The 25580-nt window shown below is 29.5% G+C and overlaps 4 protein-coding genes across 4 annotated transcripts; 2 read left to right on the top strand and 2 right to left on the bottom strand.

Moving 5' to 3' along the window:
* Positions 1-14126: 14126 nt before the first annotated feature.
* Positions 14127-15207, bottom strand: LOC122859885. Its single transcript, XM_044163569.1, has 2 exons — positions 15051-15207; positions 14127-14737 (listed from the first exon to the last, which is right to left on the bottom strand). Exons 1-2 carry the CDS (start codon positions 15205-15207, stop codon positions 14127-14129), a joined length of 768 nt encoding a protein of 255 aa, XP_044019504.1.
* Positions 15208-18265: 3058 nt separating this feature from the next.
* Positions 18266-19243, top strand: LOC122859884. The gene has a single exon (XM_044163568.1). The coding sequence runs from the start codon at positions 18266-18268 to the stop codon at positions 19241-19243; it is 978 nt and encodes a 325-aa protein (XP_044019503.1).
* A 31-nt stretch (positions 19244-19274) lies between these two features.
* On the top strand, positions 19275-19918 carry LOC122859883. Its single transcript, XM_044163566.1, has 3 exons — positions 19275-19412; positions 19464-19788; positions 19908-19918. Exons 1-3 carry the CDS (start codon positions 19275-19277, stop codon positions 19916-19918), a joined length of 474 nt encoding a protein of 157 aa, XP_044019501.1.
* Positions 19919-20901: 983 nt separating this feature from the next.
* LOC122859882 lies at positions 20902-24106 on the bottom strand. The gene is made up of 4 exons (XM_044163565.1): positions 23959-24106; positions 22374-23898; positions 21419-22266; positions 20902-21002 (listed from the first exon to the last, which is right to left on the bottom strand). Exons 1-4 carry the CDS (start codon positions 24104-24106, stop codon positions 20902-20904), a joined length of 2622 nt encoding a protein of 873 aa, XP_044019500.1.
* Between the last annotated feature and the right edge of the window lie 1474 nt (positions 24107-25580).

The following is a 25580-nucleotide window of genomic DNA, read 5'->3' as shown; positions in this document are numbered from 1 at the left end:
ACTGCACAAAAATGTAAAATGGATTTTTTCATGTTGGCTCTTGTCGAAAATTTTTTAATATACCAGTATTTGTATCTCTGTGCATTTTCATATGCACATTTGTAAGAACTGCATAAAGGATGTGAATTCACATGTCGTATTGCTGGATGTTCCATCTCTAATATTTTTATATTTGGACATCCTAGGTCTTCCAAATTGAAAATTGTCATCGGATTAAAACGTAAAATAAATGTTAACCATTTTTTCTATCTTCACCTTTGACAAATGAATAATTAAACTTTCCAACTAATTCTTCAATGATTATTGTTGATACGTTATTATATTGATCACAACCAGCTTCCCAAGATATCCCATGATAATTGTTTTCACAATTATTCACAGTTTTTTTATATTCTTCTGTTAGATGTGATTTTTCACAAGGTGGTTTGAATATTTTTATAGTTGGTGAAGATCTTGAATTTATCGGTTGGATAACTAACTCTATTACAACAAATAAACCTTGACGTTCTTGAAATCCTTGAAAATCAATGAATGCTGACATTTTGTTTTAATATATCAACTCAACTCAACTCGACTGTATAGTGACCAGTTCTGAACTGATGATATTTATTTTATACCTCTGGATACCCACTCCCTTTTTTTTCCATCCCTTCCACTCCCTATTTACCCCCTTCACAACTTATTTTATAAACATCAAATAGATGATGAAATAATGGAATTATTTACAATACTTTCTGTAATTTGTCTTGATGATGCAAGAGCTAAGGTTCCAACCTATAAAATGATTGGTCCTCAGTTCAAACAATCATCAAGACGAACTTTTTTTTTTTTTCATTCCATCAACATTGTTTTTATATGAATAAAAAAAAAAAAAATATTCCTTCGATTCGAACCAGCGACCTCTGGATGTCTCTCATATTTTAATCAAACCAATTACAGTCCATCGCTTCTACCAACTGAGCTATCGAAGGCAATTTAGTTTTTCATTAAATAATATTTGAAGGAATATTCTTTTACCGATAGGGAATAGCATAATCTCTTGTTTGTTTCAGAGGATAGCGTGCCAAACTCTCATGCCAAAGGTCTGAGTTCAAATCCCGGTTAGGAAAAAAATATTTTTTTTTCCATTAATAATAATAATAACACAAGATGGCGTCTTTTAAAAACCAAAGATGACATTTAAAAAAATCCAATATGGCGTCTTGCGAAAAAACCAATAAGGCGTTGAAAAAAAAAAAAAAAAAAAAATCCAATATGGCGACTTACGGAAAAAACAATATGGCGTCGTATGAAAAATGAGACCCGGGAATTTCAAAATTTCAAAAATTTAAAATGGCGTCTTACGAAAAAACCAATATGGCGTCTTACAAAAAATCGGACCCCCCATGGCGATTCGACAATATTAATCAATTGGAGGACCCCCTGTGGTGATTTGACCTAATTAATTAATTAATCGATCTAATTAATTAATTCAAGGACCCCCTGTGGCGATTTGACCTAATTATCCGAAAAATCGCCCGCGAATCGCAGCGGGGGGAATGGGGGGGCACATCGGGGGGGTGTCCTATGTACACTACTTATGTTATTGTTTTTTATATGGCATTTAACGAATTTCATGTTTCAGGTCAAAATACTCGAAATAAATAATTATCGATCTGACAAGGTAAGTACAATTACATATCGTTCACTGAAGATTAGTCAAAAAGAAGGCCAAATATATTTGAATGTTGCATAGGAATATGCTTTTGTCAGTTAAGTTTGCATGAAAATGTTCTAAGATAAGATTCTGAATGTTCTTATTATCATTTTGCTATGTTACTATAACTACTATTTTGTACTGTCTTATTATGAGCATTTCAAACTACAATTCTCTACACAATCAGTGTTACTCTGAGCATGGAAAAATATTCTTATTTTTGAATTAAAAACTTATTAAAAGGACATAAAATTATTGTAAAAACACAGCATGAAGTGACAATATTATTATAATTCGAATTTTTCATTGTGAATGGTGCTACAATATGTATGGTACATAAAAAGTTAGTAGAATTGAAAGCATGTTCTGATGTTTTATTTTCAGTTATCAAAAATTGAAAATGAAGACCAATTTTTTTATGTTGATAGTTTATAATTCCATCATCAAAACTTACAAGAAATTGCATGATCAATCATTTGATTTGAATTCCTCTGACTCGATAAATATCAGTAGGATAGTTTTTTTGTATGAAAAATTTTCCTACATATGTAAGCAAAATACAATATTCATTTGAAGAGTTGTAAGTTTTCGAGAATTATGAAACAAATTATAAAGTTAATTATTATTAACAATAATTAACAATTAAAATTAACAATTCTAAAATTAATCTGATCACAATTATATTTTATTACAAAATATAAAATTTAATATTTTTTAAATCCAATTAAACAGATTTGGACGCTTTATATATTTCAATTGCTGAAAGATTTGTTAACAATAATTAAAATTAACAATTGAGCTATTAAGCTTGGTGAGTACATTGATTCATCGACTGTTAATTGTCTCATTGTTTAATTAAAAAATAATCATGGTTTCCGTAAGGACCATTGTCCAAAAAAGGACAACGCTAAAAGCCCAGTTAACGATGCTTCAGAATTTAGTAGATACCGATTCAGTCGATCGGACAAATATGCGTTTGCGTATGAATCGAATCAGTGAATTATATAAAGAATTTGAATCGTTGCACAATGAATTAATTGTAGCCGAACCGGATAACAATCATGAGAACGAATTCGAAAATCTTTTAGATAAATTTTTTATATTAGCGTCTAAAGTAGAAAAAACTGTGCGACGGGTCGTCCCAACGCTTCCTCAAACCAAACCCATTCAGCCCAAGCGAAAATTAAAACTTCCACAAACAGCAGTTCCGACTTTTAACGGAAATTATAAAAATTAGTTATCCTTTAAAAATTCATTTCAAGCTTTAATTAAAGCCCATACCGAACTTGATAATATTCATAAATTTCGTCTCCTCGGTGAGGACATAGTCGGTGAGGCCAAAAAGAAAAATCGCTAATTACCCTATTGCCGATCCAAGTTTTGAAAAGGCTTGGCCCACTTTAGAACAAACGTTTGAAGTTGAAAGAATGATAATTTCACGCCATTTATCTTCCATACTTAATTTAACGACTCAAGAGCGAGAATCTGCAGAAGGTTTAAATTCCCTTGTCGATTATTTGAAACTTCACATCACTTGCCTTGAGACTTTGAGTATAGAAGTCGGACAGGAAATGCTTGTCGTCATATTAGTGAGCAAGCTGCATAGATCCACAGCTAAATAATGGATTAATACTCTCGAAAGAGACGCCTTTCCAAGTCTTGATTCTTTAATTAATTTTTTGACAAACGAAGCAATTTTTTTGTCACAATTTGAAAGAAAAGAAATTGAGGTTATCGATATAACAAAAAATACACAACCCCCACAAGAAAAGACACGCTTCAATAACAAATTTGTGAAAAAACCGAATAATAACGTTTCACATTCAACACTTGCAATCAATACGTCGAATAATTGCATTGTTTGTAATGACCAGCAGCATCTTCTTTATAAATGCGAGAATTTTGGGAAGATGTCTGTCCCTGAAAGGCGCGAGATCGTAAAAAAGGCCAATTTATGCGAAGTTTGTCTCCGATATCATAGAGAAGGGTGTTTTTTAAAAAATTGCAGTATATGTAATTAAAAACACAACATCTTTCTGCATGAACGCGCCCGTCTCATCAAGAAAAAAGACTAGACCTAATAACAAAGATAAAAATGAGGAGTGACTGAATTCAGAAACTCCTGTTGAGCAGGATACCTGTCTCTTGGGTCGATCACAGTAGTATAGTTATACGGGTTCTGGACCACGAATAAATTTAATCGGTGTTTTGATAACAGCGGGTGGTCTCGCGGAATAAATTCGTGGTCTGAGAGGCTAGTGGTGTCATTCGGTGGTGGGGATTTATTTTGTCGCCATCTTGGATTTTCTGTCATAGAGATCATTTTGAATTTCTGATCGTTGCGCCTTCTCGTTGTTATTTTTATTATTATTATTTTTTTTTATTTTTGCAAAAAATTTTTCCCAAGCGAGATTTGAACCCGGGTCTCCAGCTTAGGAATCCATTACCTTACCTTCTTGCGTAATAAACTTCTTCTGAGAAAAAAACTTTTAAATATTGAAGAGAAAAGGAATTAATATTAAATTCTAAGAAAATGTAACCTACATTTTTTTTTTTTTTTTTTTTCGAAAAATAGTATGGAAGATTAATGAAATCTTTCCGAGGAAAAAAAACTTTCGAATATTAAATAGGAAAGAAGTCAATATTATATTCCAAGAAAACATAACCTGAATTTTGTTGGATGTTATACAAAAAACTGCGACATAATCACATTTAAATAAGAAAAAAACAAGTTTAAACACGATTTTCCGAATAAAATTGGATTTGTAAAAGAGATTAAAATATTTAATCCATAGGAATTTACAATTTGTATGAAAAATTAATGACTTTCTTCTGAGAAATAACTTTTAAATATTTAACAAAAGAACAAATGTTAATGGTTAGATTCTCAGAAAAACCTAACCTCGACTTGCCCCTCTCTCAATAATTTCAACGAATCATAATGTTTTTCTCCCTTCCTTCGATAACTCTGATCCAATAGAAAAGACAAAATTTTCTGTGTTTTTTGGTGGGAGAACTATGATCTGAATATATATTGTTGCTCACATCGAAGAAGCATCAGAATTCGTTTTCTTCATCAAGTGTAACCAGCTACAAGCTACCAGTCAATATTAAAATATGTAAGTTTTTTCTTCATTTAAATAATTTTATAATACATTGTTTATTTTATTTTATTCCATTATTTAATGAATATGCATATTCTAGATTAATAATTAAATAAAAAAAGAAATAAAACAAAAAAATGGCATTTTCAAAAGCAAAACGACTACAAAAAACAAAACAACGCATACCTTTAAAAGATTTAAAAAAAAATGTAATATATAAAATTACTGGTGTTTGGTTCAGCAGTCACTGTTGAGTTGGGGATCTACTCATATGCATATTTACCAAAGAGGTTTGCTGAGCATTTCAATAACGATGATGTCGAATATAAGGAATTAGAAGATACTATGAAGGCTGGAAGACTAACTATGACTTGCAGCGGTGAAAATAATTAAGAAATATCACTAGATGATTCTGTAAATGATTTTGAGGGATTTGATGATGAAATGGAATAATAAATACAATAATAAAATTAATACTTTGTTCGTTAATTGTTTTTTTATTTATTTAACCAAAAACATTATTTTTACTTGTAATTATTCTTATTTATGTTACATTATGTACTAAACCACTTATTGGTTTATATTCTATTATTTTATCGTGTAGAATCAAGCAGTATGCTGACGTTCCTTCAGGAAAGTTTTCTTTTGATTCAAACTCTAAGCGTACATCTACAGCACCAGTCTTTGATAACTCATTCTGTTTACTACAATCTATAACAATCAATGGAAGTTTAGTAATAAAAGTATTTTTTGACATTAAATCTATCTTTGAACCGTAGTAAGACTCTGCAAAATTAGCATACATATCATATAATAAAGAAAATTGATTTTTTTCAATATCAAGATTCAAATTTCCATCGGGGAAAATTTGCGAATTAAGATATAGTTTAACATTTGTTATTTTACAATGATCAAATTGTGTTACATCTTTTTGCCAATCATTTTTTCTATTTGATTGAAAACCAAGAATTACATAACGTGGCTTTTCCAGTTGAGTTGCAGTTTTCACTGTCCATATATGATGAGTTGTTTGTGGCAGCAATGGATACTCATATAAATCCCAAGAACTAAATCCAATAGAAATGACAGGATCTTTTTGTATATATTTCATAATATCAATTTTATTTCTATTTGATAACATTACATATGGTACAAGCCATTCAATTTTTGTAATTTTTAAGTTGAATTCTGGCATATCACCATCCATCACAGCATCTTGTACAATTGCATAAGTATCCGAACGTGAACGTATCATAATAAGTTCATGTTTAGCATTGACAATTATTTTTTGATAATCTTCAGCAAAGCCAAAAATCATTTTTAATGGAACACATATATCGAAATATCCATCATCATTTTCTAATTTTATAGTATCATTATTTATCCATCCTGCATTTTCATAATTTAATTGTGAACTTAATGATAAATGATTTTTTATTGTTGATGTTATACCAACGTTCTTTGATTTATCAACTAAAACTCCATTCAATTCATAGCGCATTTCATCAAATAAAAAACACATAGCATTATTGGCAAGCTTCAAAACAGAAAAATCAACAGGAGCGTTACCTGCATTATTTCCATTGTTGACAACAGCATGTGTATGGGTAAATTTTCCACTGATATGAATATAGCTTTCGGTTGAACAATACAGATCTTGATTTTGTATTGATATTCTTATTATATTACTATTATCGAAACTGGTTGATCAAAAGACTGATGAGCATGTAGCTCATAGTTGGATATTTCATTGTTAAATGAACTGGTGCGTTAATATCGAGAATACTTTCTCATCATTTGGTAAAACAATTGAGACAAGTTATACTTATCCAATTAAAGTTCCAAAATTTTTTTCTACTTTTAGACCTAGACTTTGCAGATAATTTATATTCTGAGGTGTCAACTTCTTGACTGCTCGATTCAGACTGACTGGAGGTGTCCATGATGTGCTGCTTTTATACGATGCTCCACGTTTTATAGTGCGTGAATTGAAGCAAATTCCCATTCCTATGATTTTACGTGTTACGTAATGGTTATTGTTTCACCACGGAAATTCACTAATTTTCCGTTTTGATCAACAATTTTTAACTGTAAATGATCATCGTTTTTAACAGTAATTGGTAAATAAATTGGATTTGCTGGTACTTCAATTATTTTATAACCAGGTGGTACAGCAGGAAAAAAAATTATATATTGTATGAACTTTTTGCTGATTCACGTATGCTCCTGTTGTAATGTTGCACTCAATTCTTAATGAATTAACTTTTAAAATATTAATTGGGTGATCTGATTCATGTATTTCATTAGCTTTTAATACTTTAGGTTCAAATCCTAGTAAATCCGCTGGTGATTTTGATTCTTCAAAATTAATGTCTTGATCACTTTTGATATATGAACGTAGTGTATTTTTATTATACGTAATATTGATGTAATTTTCTTTTTCTTTTTTTTTTTTTTTCAAAAAATGAATTGACGCATAGAAGGACGTCGAAGTTAACTTGATGAAACTTAGAAAAAATAAGAAGCCCTGTGGTCTAGTGGTCAAGGCGTTTGCCCGGAAAGCAAAAGAGCCGGGTTCGATTCCCGGCGGGGGAACTTCGTTATTTTTTCTAAGTTTCTGGTTTTTTTTTTTTTTTTTCAAAAAAATTTAAGTAAGCAGCAAGATCAGGTATCTCATAACCTCGAGTCGGTATTTCAATTATTTCATCACTATTCAAAAATGAAATTATATTATTATCATGATCTATATTTGGTAATGAATTGAATTATACAAACGAAATAAGTGCTAAAGAATAATTTTTTTCACTTGATAATTGTATTGGTGAAAAATAATCAGTTTCTAAAACTGAAGATTTACCGGTTAAAGTTAATGTAAAAGTATCATTCATTGTCAAGGTTGATGAATAACTGATTGTAAAAATTTTTTTTCTTATGCATTTATGGTTTCCCTGTGAGAAATGCAAGACATAAATGTCCGCAATTATATGTATTCCAATCTTGATAACGTTTATAATTATAATTGATGCTACCAAAATTGAGATACGTGACGAGATCTTTTGGTGGCTGCAAGTTGCCAAAACTATCAAAGTATAATGCAGAATTTCTATTGAGTCTTTTATATGCTACCCAATGTGTTCCAGGATTTTTTTTATCATCTAAATAAATGATTCCACACTCTTGTTCCCATGGTCCATCTTTTGGCATATCATTTCGCATAAAAACTCCACGGAAATTAGTAATTTTCAATTGTTCAGCAAATAATAATAAATCACCGTCAGTTAAAGCTCTCTGTGGTAGCATCAGTTGAAGTTTTTTGGAGAAAGGCAAAGTCCCATTCCACTTTTATGCGGTATTAAATAAAGCCCTTTTCCTATGGCAATCGACTCCATTATTTTATTATGTCTCACATTCTCATTCAATTCTTCTTTACTTGACTTTACTGCATTGATTGCTTTAACAACACCAGATGCTCCACCAACTCATCCTCTTCATGCTGATATATCTGAGCAAATTGAAATCAAAAGCGGTAAAGCACCACCAATATGTTAAGCAACTGATAATACTCTGGGTACAGTAATAGCTTTTTTACCACCACTTGTTTTGATAGCTGCTTTCGCTCCTTTTAATGCTGATTGAATTGCAGTAGTTAAATTAATTGATTCTTTCATCGCTTGTTTTGCTGCTTGTACAATTTTTGAAAATGATATTTTTTTTTTCTTGATTTTCTTCTTTTTATTAGTGCTTTTTTTATTTTTTATTAATTTTCTACCAGTCTTCTTGTTCGTTTTTTTATTTTTTAGCGAAGACGTTTGTTTTCTTTTTATACATTTCTTTTTTTTTCTCCTCAACACAACCCATACCAAATTTTGATTTTATTTTCATTGCTCCAGTTACAAATGTAGCTGCTGCTCTCTTACTTAAACTTGCGTCCTTGGAAAAAATACGTTTGGCTGCTTCACGAGCTAAAATATCATCAGCTGCGTTTCTTGCCTTAATATCGTTACGATTCTTCGAATATGCAATATCGTGATTTTTACAGGCTACGTCCAGAGGATTGATTTCTGGATCACCTCTTGCTAAACGTTTTTCTAACTTGGTACCGGGTCCGCAATATGAATAACCAGGCAGATGAAGTTCAAATGGCGATTTATTTATTATTTTATTGAGTATTCCTGTGCCTTGTCGTTTTTTATTTTTTTTCTTTTGTGATGTATGCTCAATCATAGTTTATAACAGACTGATTTGCTGTGGTATAAAACAGATGAATTTATATCATTTGTGCTCAGTACTCATCACGATGGAATATCAGAAACAAGCTCTCAAATTACCAGTTATAAACTTTGATCTAATTACGTTAAAAAATGGTGATGGTTTCAAAGAAAAACGTCACGGTGATCTACTACCAAATACAATAAGATGTGCAATTATTGGAGAAAGTAATTGTGGTAAAACAAACGCTTTAATGAGTTTGATTGTTGATCCAAATGGCTTACGATTTGCAAATATTTGTTTTCTTCCGCTTTTATAGTTTTCCTGTGAGAAATGCGAGACATAAATGTCCACAATTATACGTATTCCAATCTTAATAACGTTTATGATTATAATTGATGCTACCAACATTAAGATAACTGACAAGATCTTTCGGTGGTTGTAAGTTGCCAAAACTATCAAAGTATATTGCTGAATTTTTATTGAGTTTTTCATATGCTACCCAATGTGTTCCAGGATTCCTCTTATCATCTAAATTGATGATTCCACACTCTTGTTTCCAAGGTCCATCTTTTGGCATATCATTTCGCATAAAAACTCCACGGAAATTAGCAATTTTTGATTGTTTAGCAAATTTTAATAAATCACCGTCAGTTAAAGCTCTTTGTGGTAGCATCAGTTGAATTTTTTTGGAGATTAAGACAAGTTATATTTATCCAATTAAAGTTCCAAAATATTTTTTTACTTTTAGACCTAGACTTTGCAGGTAATTTATATTCTGAGGTGTCAACTTCTTGACTGCTCGATTCAGACTGACTGGAGGTGTCCATGATGTGCTGCTTTTATACGATGCTCCACGTTTTATAGTGCGTGAATTGAAGCAAATTCCCATTCCTATGATTTTACGTGTTACGTAATGGTTATTGTTTCACCACGGAAATTTACTAATTTTCCGTTTTGATCAACAATTTTTAATTGTAAATGATCAATGGTTTTAACAGTAATTGGTAAATGAATTGGATTAGCTGGAACTTCAATTATTTTATAACCAGGTGGTACAGCGGGAAAAAAAATTATATATTGTATGAACTTTTTGTTGATTCACGTAAGCTCCTGTTGTAATGTTGCACTTGATTCTTAATGTATTCACTTTAAAAATATTAATCGGGTAATCTGATTCATGTTTCATATGAGTCCTTAATACTCGGTTTTAAATCAGTAAATGTGCTGGTGAATTTGGTATTACAAAGTTAATGTCTCTTTCAGTTGTAATATATGAATGTAGAGTATTTTTATCATATGTAATTTTAATTTTATAATCTTCTAAGTAAGCAGCTAGATCATCTATTTCATAACTTCCTGTTGGAATTATAATTTTATCATAACTGTTCAAATATGAAATCATATTATTTTCATGATCGATATTTGCTAATGAATTAAATGATAAAAATGAAATAAGTGCTAATGAATAATTTTTTTCACTTGATAATTGTATGGGTGGAAAGTCATCAGTTTCTAAGACTGAAGATTTACCGGTGAGAGTTAAAGTGAACGTTTCGTTTATTGTCAAGGTCGATAAACAACTGATTAGAAATTTTGTTTTCTTCCGCTTTTATAGTTTCCCTGTGAGAAATGCGAGACATGAATGTCCACAATTATACGTTTGAGCGAAGTTGGAAGTTTTCTTTTCGTACATTTCTTTTTTTCATTAAAACAACCCATACCAAATTTTGATTTTTTTTTCATTGCTCCAGTAACGAATGTAGCTGCTGCTCTCTCACTTAAACTTGCGTCTTTAGAAAAAATACGTTTAGCTGCTTCACGAGCTAAAATATCATCAGCTGCGTTTCTTGCCTTAATGTCGTTGCGATTTTTCAAATATGCTATAAGTAGGGGGGTTATAAGAGTTCTGGACCACGGAAAACCGCGAGATTGTGGGTGGGATGGGTGGGTGGTATTTAAATAAATTTGGGGTAGAAAGTAAGAGAAGAGAATGAGAGAGGGGAATAAGAGAGGGGAATAAGAGAGGGGAATAAGAGAGGGGAATATGAGTGGGGAATATGAGTGGGGAGTCTTTTCGAATTTCGGCCATTTTTATTTATTTTTTTTTTTTTTAAATTTGTGAGAAAAAAAAAAATTGTTTCGAAGGAGATTTGAACTCACGGACTTCGGATTTAAAATCGAGCGCGCTATCCCCAAGACCACGGCTCAATCTTATTGGATGTTGGAAGTAGAAGGTGAGTGATACTGGAAAATTCGAAAATTTGTTGTAAATGGAAAAATTTATTTATAATAATTGTTTTTTTATTTATTTATCAATTTTTTTTTTTCTTTTTTTTATTATATAACTAACCGATTTTTAAGTTTTAAGCCAGTTATAAAATGAGCGTTGATTTGTTTGGTCGTTATTTGGTTGGGGCTGCTGATAGACCTAGATCAGGGCCTCCTGGAATTGGCTTTAATTTAGATGAATATAATAATTTCGATATTGGCAACCGACGAATATGCAATGTTGCAACACCTCAAGATGAGAAGGATGTTGTAACTTTAAAATTATTCAATGAAATGAAAAAAAGTGTTGAATTGAATTATGAAAAATTGGGTGATATAATTGGAATTTTAATGGCTGAAAATGTTAAAATAAAAGAGCAATTGGATGTTTTACAATCTGCCATTAAGACTGCTAAAAAAAATATATAATTTTTTTTCTACTTTTGGTGTAAAATAGAAATAATATTAGAAAAAAAAGTGGGAGTAGTGAGTTAAAGAGGGGAAGAAATTTGTTGAAAATCAAGCCTTGAAAAATATCTTTAGTTAGCTCCAAAGCCTTCAGTGAAAAAGGTATACAATAAATTTGAGTTGAAAAATAAAATAAAATAAAATGTCTGCATTCATCGACTTCCAAGGATTTCAAGAAGAGCAAGGGTTATTTGTGTTGAAAGAACTAGCTATTCAACCATTAAGTTCAAGATTGACTCCAATATCTAAAATATTTAAACCACCTTGTGATAGATCACATTTGAGTGAAACTTATCAAGAAACGGTATCAAAATGTGAAATGAATCATCATGGTATGTCGTGGGAACAAGGTTGTGAAGAATATAACGACATTTCACCAATTTTAAATCAATCAATAAATGGAAAATTTGAATATTTATTTGTAAAAGGAGAAGAGAAAAAGAAATGGTTAAAATTTGTTTTACGTGAAATTCAAACAACAATTTTCAATTTGGATGATTTAAATTGTCCAGACATGAAAACTCTGGAAGATCAATATCCAGCTATAAGACACTCAAGGATTCACATTAATTGTTCAACTTACAAATGTTCAGTTGAAAATGTTCAACGTTTTCGATCATGGTATATTAAAACCTTTTCAACCAGACCAAGTTTAAATAAATCGATTATCCATTATTGTGCTGTTGAAAATATAAATGATTTGGCTAAGACAGAAATTAGTTCACTTCCAATCATGGCAATAATAAAATTTGCGCCAAATCAAATAGATCAAATCTGGGATAAATTATCAGAGAAACAACAAATGAATAAAACAATTTTAGGGCTAAGAAAATGTAAGCAGCATCCTTTACAAAATGATTATGAAGATGAAATTGGTCTTTTTTTACAAGTACCAGTAAAAGATTGTGTAAAATGTAAAGAATCAAGTTCGAATGAAAATTGTAATATGTAAAATAAAATATAAAATAAATTACATAAATAAATAAATTGATAAATAAATAATTTTTTCTTGTTTTTTTTCAAACCCAAAAAAAAAAAAAAAATTTCCTGTAAAAATAATTAAATAAAATTTTTTTTTTTTTGTTATAATTTTCTCGGAAAAAATATAAAGCATTTTCACCGTCAAAGAAATTTAATCTTTTTTCCCAAAATTTGTAATGTTCCAAAAACATGCTGTGAGTTACATACTGCGAATTCACAGTTTGCAAACATTGGGGTTAAATAGAGCATTCAGTTGACAAAGAAAATTTTTCTTTTTCCCAATTTTTAATCTTATTTCCCTGAAAAAATTTATTTCTTCTTTTTGTTACATATTTTTCTTTATTTTACAATGTGGGAAATATTTAACCGAGCAACATCTGGAGCAAAAGCCATGATTTAAACTATAACACAAGTCACATTTCTCATAATATTTTTCACCGACAAATAATCCATTTCTCAGATATTTTTTTTCTATAGAAATTCCTACTCTTTTAAAATTTAAACAATAAGCAAAATGAAAATTATCATATTTTTTCTGGGGGGAGAAGATCTTTGTGTTCCTATAAATGTCCATGTTTTCCTCAACATTATCATCAGTTCCTCAGAGCAGCACCAAGTAACAACTAACTCACCAACAAGAAAAATTAAGCTGTAAGTTTCTTTACTTCATATTTATTATTATTAATAAAAATATATAAACAATTATTTAATTACATATACAACTTAACACACACACATACTAATTTATTTTAATAAAAATTTTTTTTTTTTGTTTAGAAATTTTTAAAATGGCATTTGCAAAAACTAAACAACTTCAAAAAGCTAAGGAACGTAAAGCAATCAAAGATTTATCAAAAAATGTAGCATATAAAATAACCAAACTGCTCAAGTTTTCTGCGGGAAAATATGGAGCAGCAGCTACGGTTGAAATTGATAATTCATGTTATCTATATCTACCAAAAAGATTCGCTGACCTTTTCGACAAGGATGAGCAAGAATATTCCGAGCTACAAAACGCTATAAAAGAGGGAAATTTAATCATGACTCTTGATGGTGAAAATAATAGAAATATTAAATTTGACAATTGTATAATAAAAGATAATGATTTTGTTGATGAAATGATGATTGGGGAAATAAATATATAAAACAAAAAATAAACCTTTTTTCTATTTATTTATTACATTAATTTTTTTGTTTACATTATTTATTTTATTTTATTATTTTTCATTCTTAAATTTAAACTTAATTTTTATTATTTTAACTTAATTTATGTACAATGCCACTGATTGGTTTATATTCAATTATATTATCATGTAAAATTAAACAATAAGCTGCAGTTCCTTGTGGAAAATTGTTTTTAGATTCAAATTCTAAACGTACATCTACAGCACCAGCTTTTAAAGTTCATTTTGTTTACTACAATCAATTACAATTAATGGTGATTGATGGATGAAAGAATTTTTTGATATCAAATCTATTTTAGCTCCATAATAAGACTCAGAAAAATTAGCATACATATCATACAATAATGAAAATTGATTTTTCGAAATGTCAAGATTTAAATTCCCATATGGAAAAATTTGTGAGTTAAGATATAATTTAACATTTGTTATATTACAATGATCAAATCTTGCTGCATCTGCATGCCATACATTTTTTCTATTTGTTTGAAAAGCAAGAATAACATAGCGAGGTTTTTCCAGTTGAGTTGATGTCTTCACCGTCCAAATATGATGATTTGTTGTTGGTAGCAGTGGATACTCATAGAGTTCCCAGGTCCTGAACCCAATAGAAATGACTGGATCTTTTTGTATATATTTCATCATTTCCATTTTATTTCTATTCGATAGTGTTACATATGGCACTAACCATTCAACTTTTGTAATTTTTAAATCAAATTTAACTTCTTCTTGAAAAGTTGCAACATCTCTCACGATTGAATTTAAATCAGAGCGAGATCGTACCAGAATAATTTCATGTTTGGCGTTAACAATGATTTTTTGATAGTCTTCAGCAAAGCCAAAAAACATTTTCAATGGTATGCATAAATCAAAATATCCATTTTCATCTGTTAACATCATCTGCTCAAGTCCATTTAACCATCCAGCATTTTCATTATTCTCTCTCGAATTAATTGATAAATAATTTTTTATTGTTGTTGTAATCCCAACATTTTTGGATTTATCAACTAAAACCCCATTTAACTCATAACGCATTTCTTCAAATAAAAAACCCATTGCATTATTAACTAGTGAAATACCAATTGGTACATCATTATTTTCTTTTTTACATAATTTTCCACTTATATGAATAGCTTTTACATGGCAAAATGAATAAATCTTGGTTTTGTATTGATATTCTAATTTCATCACTATTCTCAAAGCTTGATGATCCAAATGTTTGATGTGCATGCAGCTCATAACTGGATATATCATTGTTGAAATGAACTGGTGCGTTGATATCAAGTATATCACCCATTTTGACGTGCAAAACAATTGAGGCAAGTTATATTTACCCAATTGAAGTTCCAAGTCCAGAATTTTTTACTTTTAACCCTAGACTTTTTAGGTATGTTATATTCTGAGTTGTTAATCTCTTCACTGCTCGATTGAGACTGGTTGGTGATGTCCATGATTTGCTGTTTTTATATGAAAATCCTCTCTTTATTGTGCGAGAATTAAACTCAATCCCCATCACTATGATTTAACATGTAGAGTGATTGTAATTGTTTCACCACGAAAATTAACAGCTCGACCTGCTTGATCAACAATTTTCAGTTGTATGTAATCTATTGACTTCACAGTAACTGGTAAATAAATAGGAGAAGTTGGTACTTCTATTATTTTATAACCAGGTGGTACAGCAGGAAAAAAACTGTGTATTGTATGTACTTTTTGGTTGTTGCAATAAGCCCCAGTTGTTATATTACACTCTATACGCAAACTATTAACTTGAATTATATTTACTGGTAGATCTGACTCATGTGTTTTACCAGCTTCCAATAATTTTGATGTAAATCCAAGTAAAGGTCCTAGTGATCTTGGTCCAGTGAAATCAATTATTTTATCGCTTTGGATATATGTATGCAGAGTATTATTGTTGCAGCTTAACTTGATAGAATGTATTTTCAAGCTTTGAATAAGATCATCTATTTCGTAGCTGCCAGTTGGTATTGTAATTGATTCAGAATGACCATTAGCCTCAATAAATTTAATTTGATTATTATGGTTATCAATATTTGGTATTGAATTAAATGTTAAAAAAGAAATAAGTGCTAATGAATAATGTTTTCCTCTTGTTAATTGAATTGGAGGAAAATATTGAGTTTCAAGCACTGATGATGTACCACTTAATGTTAAAGTAAATGTATCGTGCATGTTAAAAGTTCATTAAAGACTGATGTTAAATTATTATATTCAAGTCTTTTATAGTTTTTCAGCAAGGAATGCAAGACATAAATGGCCACAATTAAATGTATTCCAATCTTGATATCGTTTATGATTGAAATTGATGCTACCAACATCAAGGTAACTGACAAGATCTTTTGGTGGTTGCAAATTACCAAAACTATCAAAATATATTGCTAAATTGTTGTTGAGTTTTTTATATGCAACCCAATGTGTTCCAGGATTTTGTTTATCATCTAAATTAACAACTCCTGATTCTCGTGTCCAAGAACCATCTCGAGGCATATCATTTCGCATGAAAACACCACGAAATTTTTTTATTTTTAATTGATTAGCAAATTTGATAATATCACCGTCAGTCAAGGCTCTCTGTGGTAGCATCACATCTAGTTTTTTGGAGTTAAATAGAATCCCATTCCGCTTTTAAATGGTGCTAAATGAAGTCCTTTTCCAATAGCAATTGATTCCATTTGTTTATTATGTCTTACAGTTTCTTGTAATTGATTTTACTTGATTTTACTGCATTAATTGCCTTAACAACACCTGATGCTCCACCAACTAATCCACCTAATGCTGTTATGGCTGAAAGTATTGGAATTAATAGTGGTAATGCACCACCACTTATACTTTTAGCAACTGGTACCACTCTTGGCATCAAGATAGCAGATTTACCACCAACATTTTAATAGCTCCTCTTGCTCCTTTTTTAATGCTGCTTTAATTGCTATTGATGGAACATTGGATCCCTTACTTGCTTCTTTAGCAGCTTGTACAATTTTCATAAATGATACTTTTTCTTGAGGTTTTTCTTTTTATTTTTCTTGCTCTTCTTGCTTTTTCTTTTCACCAGAATTATTTCTATTTTTTATCAGTTTTTAATTTTTTTAATTTTCCACCAGTTGTTTTCGTTTTAACACAATTTTTTTATTTACACAACCCATACCGAATCTTGATTTGATTTTCATTGTTCAGTTACAAGTGCAGCTGCAGCTCTTTCACCTAGACTTGAATCCTTGGCAAAATTCGTTTTGAAGCTTCACGCGCTAAAATATCGTCAGCTAGGTTCCTGGCTTTAATATCTTTCTGATTTTTCGAATATGCGATATCGTGATTGTTACAAGCTTCGTCTAGAGGAGTTATTCCTCGCTCTCCTCTTGCCAAACGTTTCTGTAGCTTAGTTCCAGGTCCACAAAAGAATATCCAGGTAGATGTAACTCGATAGGTAGTTTATTAATAATTTTATTTAATATTCCTTTTCCAAAACGTTTTTATTTTTCTTATTATTTTTATTATTTGTATGCTCTATCATGGTTGATGATTGACTGATTTTTCTATATAAAACAGTTGACTTTATACTTTTTAAATAGTGTTGATCAAGATGGAGTACAAGCAAGCTCTCAAATTACCAGTGATAAACTTTGATATAATTACAGCAAAAAGTGGTGAGGGTTTAATTCAGAAAAGACATGGAGACTTATTGCCAAATACGATACGTTGTGCTATAATTGGTGGAAGTAATTGTGGTAAAACCAACGCACTTATGAGTTTAATTGTTAATCCAAATGGTTTACGTTTTGCTAATATTTATATTTATAGTAAATCATTATACCAACCAAAATATCGAATTTAGAAAATCTATTGGAACCACTTGAAAATATAAATTATCATAAATTTTCAAGCAATGATCAAGTAATTCCTGTTGAAGAAGCAAAACCAAACTCATTGTTTATATTTGATGATGTTGCAACTGAAAATCAACAGCCAATAAGGGATTATTTTTCAATGGGACGTCATTGTAATGTTGATTCGTTTTATTTGTGTCAATCGTATGCTCGAATTCCAAAGCATTTGATTCGCGATAATATTAATTTCTTAGTTGTGTTCCCTTGTGATCAGCTAAATCTCAAACATATTTGGCAGGATCATGCAAATATTGATATGGAGTATAATAAATTTCTTCGGATATGTATCAAGTGTTGGGAAGAGAAATATTGTTTCCTATGTATTGACAAAGATCGCAATATAAATGATGGAAGATATAGAAAAAATTTTGATTGTTTTATAAATATAAATAACGATACAATTTGTTAAAAAAATATTAGTTCATGTTTAAATCCTGTCGAATCAACATGCCTCTCAAGAAGGAAGCATTGTCAAAAGAAGCGAAATTTCTTGAAGAAATAGAAAAAGTTAGAGATGTAATAAAGAAGAAGCATCAATTATTAAAATTAGGGAAAGAAAGCATATCTGAAACTGCTAACGAGTACTTAAAACCAGTCATCGGACCACTTGAGAATATAGCTGCTAAAATAACACCGATAATAAACAATAAAAAAAGCAAAATTAGTAAAGACAACACATATGATTCTGAGAGAGAAGAAGACAGTATCATTTCTGATAGAACGCATTCAAGTAATTCTGGAAATATAAGCACAGAACAAAATCTCAGTTCTGATGAGGAAACAGAGGCTTTCCATGATACTATTGAAGATCTGCAACTGATAGAGCAAGAGGCTGATGAAACAGGTCTTAATAATGATTTAACAACTCAATATTTAAATAAAATAGATACTTTACAATGGGATAAAGATTATGGGGTTAAAAGAAAAAACAGTGGAGAATATAAAATTGGAAATGCTGAATTACTATTCGAAAATAATAATATGATTGTTGCTGATGAAACGTATGAAATAACCCAAGGACTACTGGAATTATTATTTATGAAATCCCCAGAAAAAACCAAAGTCACTCAAATTGATGAAAAAAATTATGCTCAAATTCTTCTCAACACAAATGCACATTTAAGATATCATAATTCTAAAAATACAGTGAAAAATTCAGCATCACAAAAGTATATTACATTCATATTGCCTCACATGAAGAGTACACAACATCATGGTTCTGGTTTACTACCAACAAATATGATAATTCAAAGCAAAAATCAATCTAAAGTTAATTATGTTTATTGGGATAATCCGAATGAGCTTGTTGATCGTTTAAGATTGCTAGTTGCTTCACGAACAGCTGGCAATCCAAGTCACGATAATGAAATCATGTCAATCATTGAAGAACTAAGAGAGGCAACATTATACATTAACATTAGTTAAAATTCAGTCATCATACTACTCTCAATGAAACATGACTGAATTTAAAAGAGACATAGTGCGAGAGCTTCATGCACCAGCTCGCCGAAATTTTCCAAGACGTAAAGTTGATATTCGAGATAAGGATGAAACTTGGCAAGCTGATCTTGTTGACATGATTGAACACTCATCTGTAAATTCTGGATATAAATATATTTTGACTATTATTGATATTTTTTCAAAGTTCAGTTGGGCTGTTGAACTCAAAAGCAAGACCGGAAAAGAAGTATCAGCTGCAATGGAATCAATATTTAAAAAAGGACGAGTTTGTAAAAATCTACATGTGGATCAAGCGATGCTAAAAAAATACAATGTTCATATGTATTCAACTTTCACCCATATGAAAGCATCAATAGTTGAAAGATTTAATAGAACAATTAAAAGTAAATTGTACTTTGAATTCAGTTTACAAGGTACTTATAAATGGGTTAAAATATTACCAAAATTAATTGAACAATATAATAATACAAAACATCGTACAATCAAAATGGCACCAGCAAAAGTTGTTGGTGACAATACAAAAATTTTAAAGCATACTGTATTTAAAATCTTAAATCAATATTATCAGAAAAATAAATTTAAATTAAATGATCATGTTAGAATAAGTAAATATAAACATGTCTTTGAGAAAAATTATAAACCCAATTGGACAACTGAAATATTTAAAATAATAAAAATAAATAACACATCTCCAGTAACATATAAACTTGAAGACTATCAACAGAACCCAATTGAAGGGTGTTTTATCAACCTGAATTACAAAAGTAAAACATCCTGACGTCTATTTAATTGAAAAAATTATTAAAAAAGGAAATAAAATATATGTAAAATATCTGGGATTTGATAATTCACACAACCAGTGGGTGGATAAGACAGCTTTGTAGTAAATAAATAAAAACTCAATTCAATAAATAAATTTTTTTATTTCAATCATATTACATTGTTTTATTTATTTAATTTTATTTCTAAGTTCTTTTGCATAACCCCAAGGCAGAGTATAATTTTTACCATCAATAAGTTCTCTTTTATCATCATTCCAACTTAAAGCTATTTTTTCTGTGGTAATTGTATAAACTTGATGTCTTTCAGAGCGAATTAAATTTTGTTTTCTAGATATTTGAACATGATTTTCAACACAATTTTTATAGTCTTCAAAAGTAATCGTTTTCATTGATGATTTTTTTACTCCTTTAGCTTTTTTATGAAGTTTTACATTATTGATACAAGTCTCATCTTCAACTAGAAATGAATATGCTTTCGAACGTAAGCCAACAAATTCCTTCATAATTTTCCCATTGCATTCATCCTTCATAATACCTGGTACTTTTTTATTTTTTGAGGAATGTTATATCGATTATTTAGAGGGTAATCAGATGTATCAAAATTATTACATTCTCTACGAATAAACTCATAGATATCTGGTGTAAAAATCTCTAAAATTGCACTATCAGTATCCATATATACAAAATTAACATTATCTTTAAATTCCTTTTTATATATAATTATAATAAAAATCATAAATGACTGTTTTGAAATATCTAAAATAGTAAAACCACCATATATTGGTTTATCAAAAAGGATACTCAATCGTTTCATTTCAACAATAACTAAATCATCAATAATTAAGAGCTGTGAAAATTAGGTTTTGATATTAAAGCTCTTGCTCCACCTCGACCGCCATATCTTGATACTAATTTAATTATTCTCTGTGAACGTGTTGACTCTAACATTTTACCAAAACAAATATTAATTAATGATTTAAATAGATTTTTAGCAAAAGAGTGATGTTGCCTTGGTACGTAATTCAGTATTTAAGTCAATATATGGTTTCAACCAAGCTCGTTGTTTGAATTTTAAAACTCTATATACTTTTTAATTTTCATCCCCAGAGATACGTATTGTTTTAAATTCTATAATGAATTACATACTTTTCTTTAGGATAAAGAGTTGCTAATAATTTTGGACATTTACTTGTAGATAAAGGAGGTATTTGTCGTTCTGGTGCCAAAGGTAAATCTATGTTCATCATGAAGCTCTACTGGATAGTCTAGATCTATTTCAAAATATAACCCCACTCAGCATCATCCCCAATAGATTGTAATGAATTTATATCAAAGTTCTCAACCCACTGAAAATTACCTACTGGTAGTGTAGAAGCCATTGCATAACCATATAAATTGTTAACATCAAAGTACATTAAATATGAATCTCTAATATTTGGATTGTATTCTTTCATATACTTATTATTTGCAATGACATGACGATGTGAGCATTGTGATAAACCACCTCTAATACCTCCCTCAATAAACAATAATTTATCAGCATCTAATAATAATTCCAACTCAATCTCTGTATATTTTAGCATCGCGTTAAAACTCAACCCTGGGAGTGTGTAATAATGAGCTGGATCTAAATCATAGGTTTTCAAACAAAAATATCTAAAATTTTCAAATATATCAGCTAAAAGAAGAACATCTGTACGGAGATATAAATCTGAGTATTCTCCCAGATTTTTTAATTTAAATACTCTCCATACATTGCAAGCATGAGCATAATCATCATCACTCACATGCTCTTCATTAAGTTGAGAATAAAAATCAAGTTTTGAGGGCAATTGTTCTTCATCAAATTTTTCCCAACAATCAATATAATCATATGGAAATATACCTTTTTTTGTTATTAATTTGAATTCTTCTAAATTGTCGCAATAACTACGACTTATACTTTTATCATTATCATCTAATTCATTAGCGAGTGTACTTATTGAGCTAGCCATGAATTTATAAGAGTCTATAAAACGTAATTTAATTCTAGTACCTTTAACACGTTTAGTGAAGCTTATGTAACTTTCCTTATTTAAAGCCAAAAGATCAATATCACCTGGAAATTGTTTTTTTAATGCTTTAATTAGAAAATGGCTATCATAATTACTGAGACCATGAAATACCACAGCTATTATGCAAGATGTCTGATAATTTAGGTTGCATCTGAAATAATAAATTTTATTTCAGAATAAATAATTTAAAAATAAAAAACGGAAAAATCGGAGAAAAATTAAAAAATTTAAAAAATTAATTAGAGTAATTATACATACGCAACATGAGCCGGCCCCCTATACACCCCGCTGAGATGACAGTGATCACGTGCCTTAATGTTTTCTGCTGTGAACAATTTTTTACATATATGGCACTTTGTTGCATTAAAAAATTGCAATTCTTCATCAAAAGTAAGATTCATCGGTTTGATATTTTCAAGTATATTATCAACATTGTGTGACAGCTCTTCAAGTTCCTTAATAAACCATTCAATGCAATTTTTGTCTCTTTTTAATTTAAATTTAGAGAGCGTATTATCATAAGAACATTTAACATAATATGCTACACTGCTTGGAATATGTTTTTGTTTAATTGTTTTTTTCAATGAATTATTAGAATTATCTGTTACTTTTTCTAATATACTTTCCAGGTCAGCATATACTACATAAGGCACTCGAAGCTGGTATTTGTAATTTGTAAACTTTAAAATATTGTTTTTTTCTGTTGGCATCACCATTGCATATTGGTTTTTTTCTCTACATGCAGGATTGTGAGAATCAATTGATTTTTGAGAATGGAAATATGATAAACAACGATCACATATAAATTTTTTACCATTATATGCTGAAACTTGTGCACTAATTAACCTAGATAAATTTTTAATGTAGGCAAAGTGATGGTTTGAGAATTCACCAAGTTTTCTTTTATTTGTAATATTATTAAAATCATACTCATCATAATCTTCATCATCTTCATCTTCTTCTTCTTCTTCATCATCTTCATCTGCTGATTCATCTTGAAATCCCTCAACTTTTTTCTCAGGCTTTTCAATAATTAAAAGATGAATTGTTGGATGATTTGATGCGTCATTATTACTCAAATAATATGGAACAATCCTTTCTAGACGTCTCTTTTTTTTTTTCTTATTTGTACCATTTGAATCATCAACGCTATCACCTTCTTCATCATTGGATTCATCATCTAAATCATCAGTGTTATCAATACCATATACATTTATTCTCAAATTGTTATTTTTTTCAAATTGTTTGATTTTACACCAACTCATTGGAAAAGTTATTCCAGCTAGATTTAAATCATTCTTGTATCTTTCATATGAGCTGACTCTGTTTGGATGTGGAACCTTGTGCATGGCAGCTAACACACTCCAAATAAAGCAATTATTATCTTTATAGTTTATAACGTTTACAACTGATTTTGTTTTTATAATCCAATCAGGCATTTCAATAAAAGTTGATGAACCACCACGTAAAGGTACATAGTCGTTTATATTTATTTCCAAATGTAGAATTTCATGCAAGGTCCAACCTGAACCACGCATTTCTTTCTCTTCCAAATCAGCTTTAAGTATCTCAAAGTTATTTGATAAAATATCATCAAGATTTGATGATTGCAATATTTCCATACATCCATCACTAAAATATTTTGTCTCAATTTCTATTTCTTCTTGTTTAACAATTTGAAAATTACAAGCCAAAATTGTATTAAGTTTAATAGCGCTTTTTTTGCTTAATTCATTCTCTAAACGATCAATCAACATCACTTTTGCATCTTCAAGAAATAAATCTAAATTTTTATGTGATATATTAATAATCATTCCAGTTCGCATTCGGTTTTTAAAAGCACTTTCTAAGTCACTCCATTGAATTCTTGCATCAATAGCATCAGCATGGTTTTGGTGCATTGTAGGCTCATCAACCATACCGCCTTTTTTCTGCAAATGCTCTAATTTACATTTCCAAGTAGTCAACAATGCAACTGTTGCACCAGTCATTTTCTTTCTAGATCCTGTGAGGCCACCTAATGATCTATTGTAACGTTTTATGTAATCTTGAATTTCGCAAATGTTCTTTACAATTCCCAAAGCATTCGGATTTTCTTTAAGCTGAGCATATGCTTGAGAGAATTTATTTTTCAGGTGAATCTGGTCTGGGAGTTGATCCATTTTTAATATTATTTAACAAAAGATTTATCTGTAAAGAAAAAAAAAAAAGATAAAAATATTAAAAAATAATTTCTTAAAAAATGGAAACAAGTTTTTCCACAAAATAGTAGTTGAACTTAAATTATGAAAATTGATATTATTATTATTATTATTATAAAAACTTAAAATTCAAACTTACCTTTATATTATAATAAAAAAAATACAATTAACACTCTTGAAAATAATTGAGAAAAAAAAGGTAAACTTAAATATTTTTATTTATTTTTTTATGTTTAAAATAATAAAAGAAAAAAAATAGTTTGTATAGCAAAGAAAAAAAAAACGACCCTAACTCGAGAATGAACCAATTTTGACTGAAGATTTTCTTATTTTCTCATCTAAAATAATGAGGAAAATAAGCAAAAAAAAAAAAAATAATAATAATAAATTGAATAATTTCGCGCCTAATATTTCATCCATTTTTTTTTTTTCTTAATTCAAACATTTTCCGCTAGATTATGCCATGAACAACACCATCGAATTTTCCTATTGGTTAAAACGAAAAAATGGCGTCAAATTTTTAGAAAGATCTTCAATTTGAATTAGTTTTAAATTTTCCAGTTACATGGTGAAAACTAATGGCGCTAGAATCAGGGGGTAGGGGATTTTTTTATTGCTTGAAATCTTTATAAATTTTACCATTGGTTCAAAGTTCTCTCTAGAGAAAAATCCTAGAACCACCTGATTTTCCTACCCTTTTTAGGGTTATAAGGTCTTTTCATTTCAACCTGCATCCTTGCCTGCAACCTTATCCTCAAATTAAATCCTTTTATTCATAATCATGGTTCCACGTCCAAGTGTTATTTTAAGAGAGTATCGTGGAAATTTAATGAGAGAAGTAAGTAAATTTAATATAATTTTTCTTTTTTAATTTTCAATTCAATTTTTTTTTTTTTTTTTTTTTTGTAATATACAACTTAATTATTCTCTTAATTTTTATTATTTCATTGGTGCATGTGCTTATCTTTTTTTTTATACTAATCTTTTCTTTCTATTTTTCTTTAAACTTTACTAATATTTATTTTTCACCATTTATTTATTATTAATTTATTCTATTAATTTATTCTATAATTGTTTTTCTTTTTATTTTACATATCATAAAACTTTTCCATCTCATTACTCTTGCTATTATTTCGTTCGTGCACGTGTTTATTCTTATTTTCCCATTTCATTTATTCATATATAATTCATATATAATTATTTATTTCTTTATAATTTATTTATTCATCTCTCTTTTTTTGTTAATTTATGTAAAAATTTTTAA

Source organism: Aphidius gifuensis, linkage group LG6, assembly GCF_014905175.1.
Source record: "Aphidius gifuensis isolate YNYX2018 linkage group LG6, ASM1490517v1, whole genome shotgun sequence".
NCBI lineage: Eukaryota > Metazoa > Arthropoda > Insecta > Hymenoptera > Braconidae > Aphidius > Aphidius gifuensis.
The sequence above is the reverse complement of the archived record's forward strand: the minus strand, read 5'-3'. Positions and strand labels throughout refer to the sequence as shown.

Coding starts and splice junctions, on each gene's coding strand:
- LOC122859885 (XM_044163569.1), bottom strand. CDS start 15,207: ATGGGTGATATACTTGATATCAACGCACCAGTTCATTTCAACAATGAT. Junction 14,738..15,050: donor AGATTTATTCATTTTGCCAT/GTAAAAGCTATT, acceptor GCTTTGCTGAAG/ACTATCAAAAAATCATTGTT.
- LOC122859884 (XM_044163568.1), top strand. CDS start 18,266: ATGCCTCTCAAGAAGGAAGCATTGTCAAAAGAAGCGAAATTTCTTGAA.
- LOC122859883 (XM_044163566.1), top strand. CDS start 19,275: ATGACTGAATTTAAAAGAGACATAGTGCGAGAGCTTCATGCACCAGCT. Junction 19,413..19,463: donor ACATGATTGAACACTCATCT/GTAAATTCTGGA, acceptor ATTTTTTCAAAG/TTCAGTTGGGCTGTTGAACT.
- LOC122859882 (XM_044163565.1), bottom strand. CDS start 24,106: ATGACTGGTGCAACAGTTGCATTGTTGACTACTTGGAAATGTAAATTA. Junction 22,267..22,373: donor AGGGGGCCGGCTCATGTTGC/GTATGTATAATT, acceptor TTATTATTTCAG/ATGCAACCTAAATTATCAGA. Junction 21,003..21,418: donor GGCTTCTACACTACCAGTAG/GTAATTTTCAGT, acceptor GTAAAATGTTAG/AGTCAACACGTTCACAGAGA.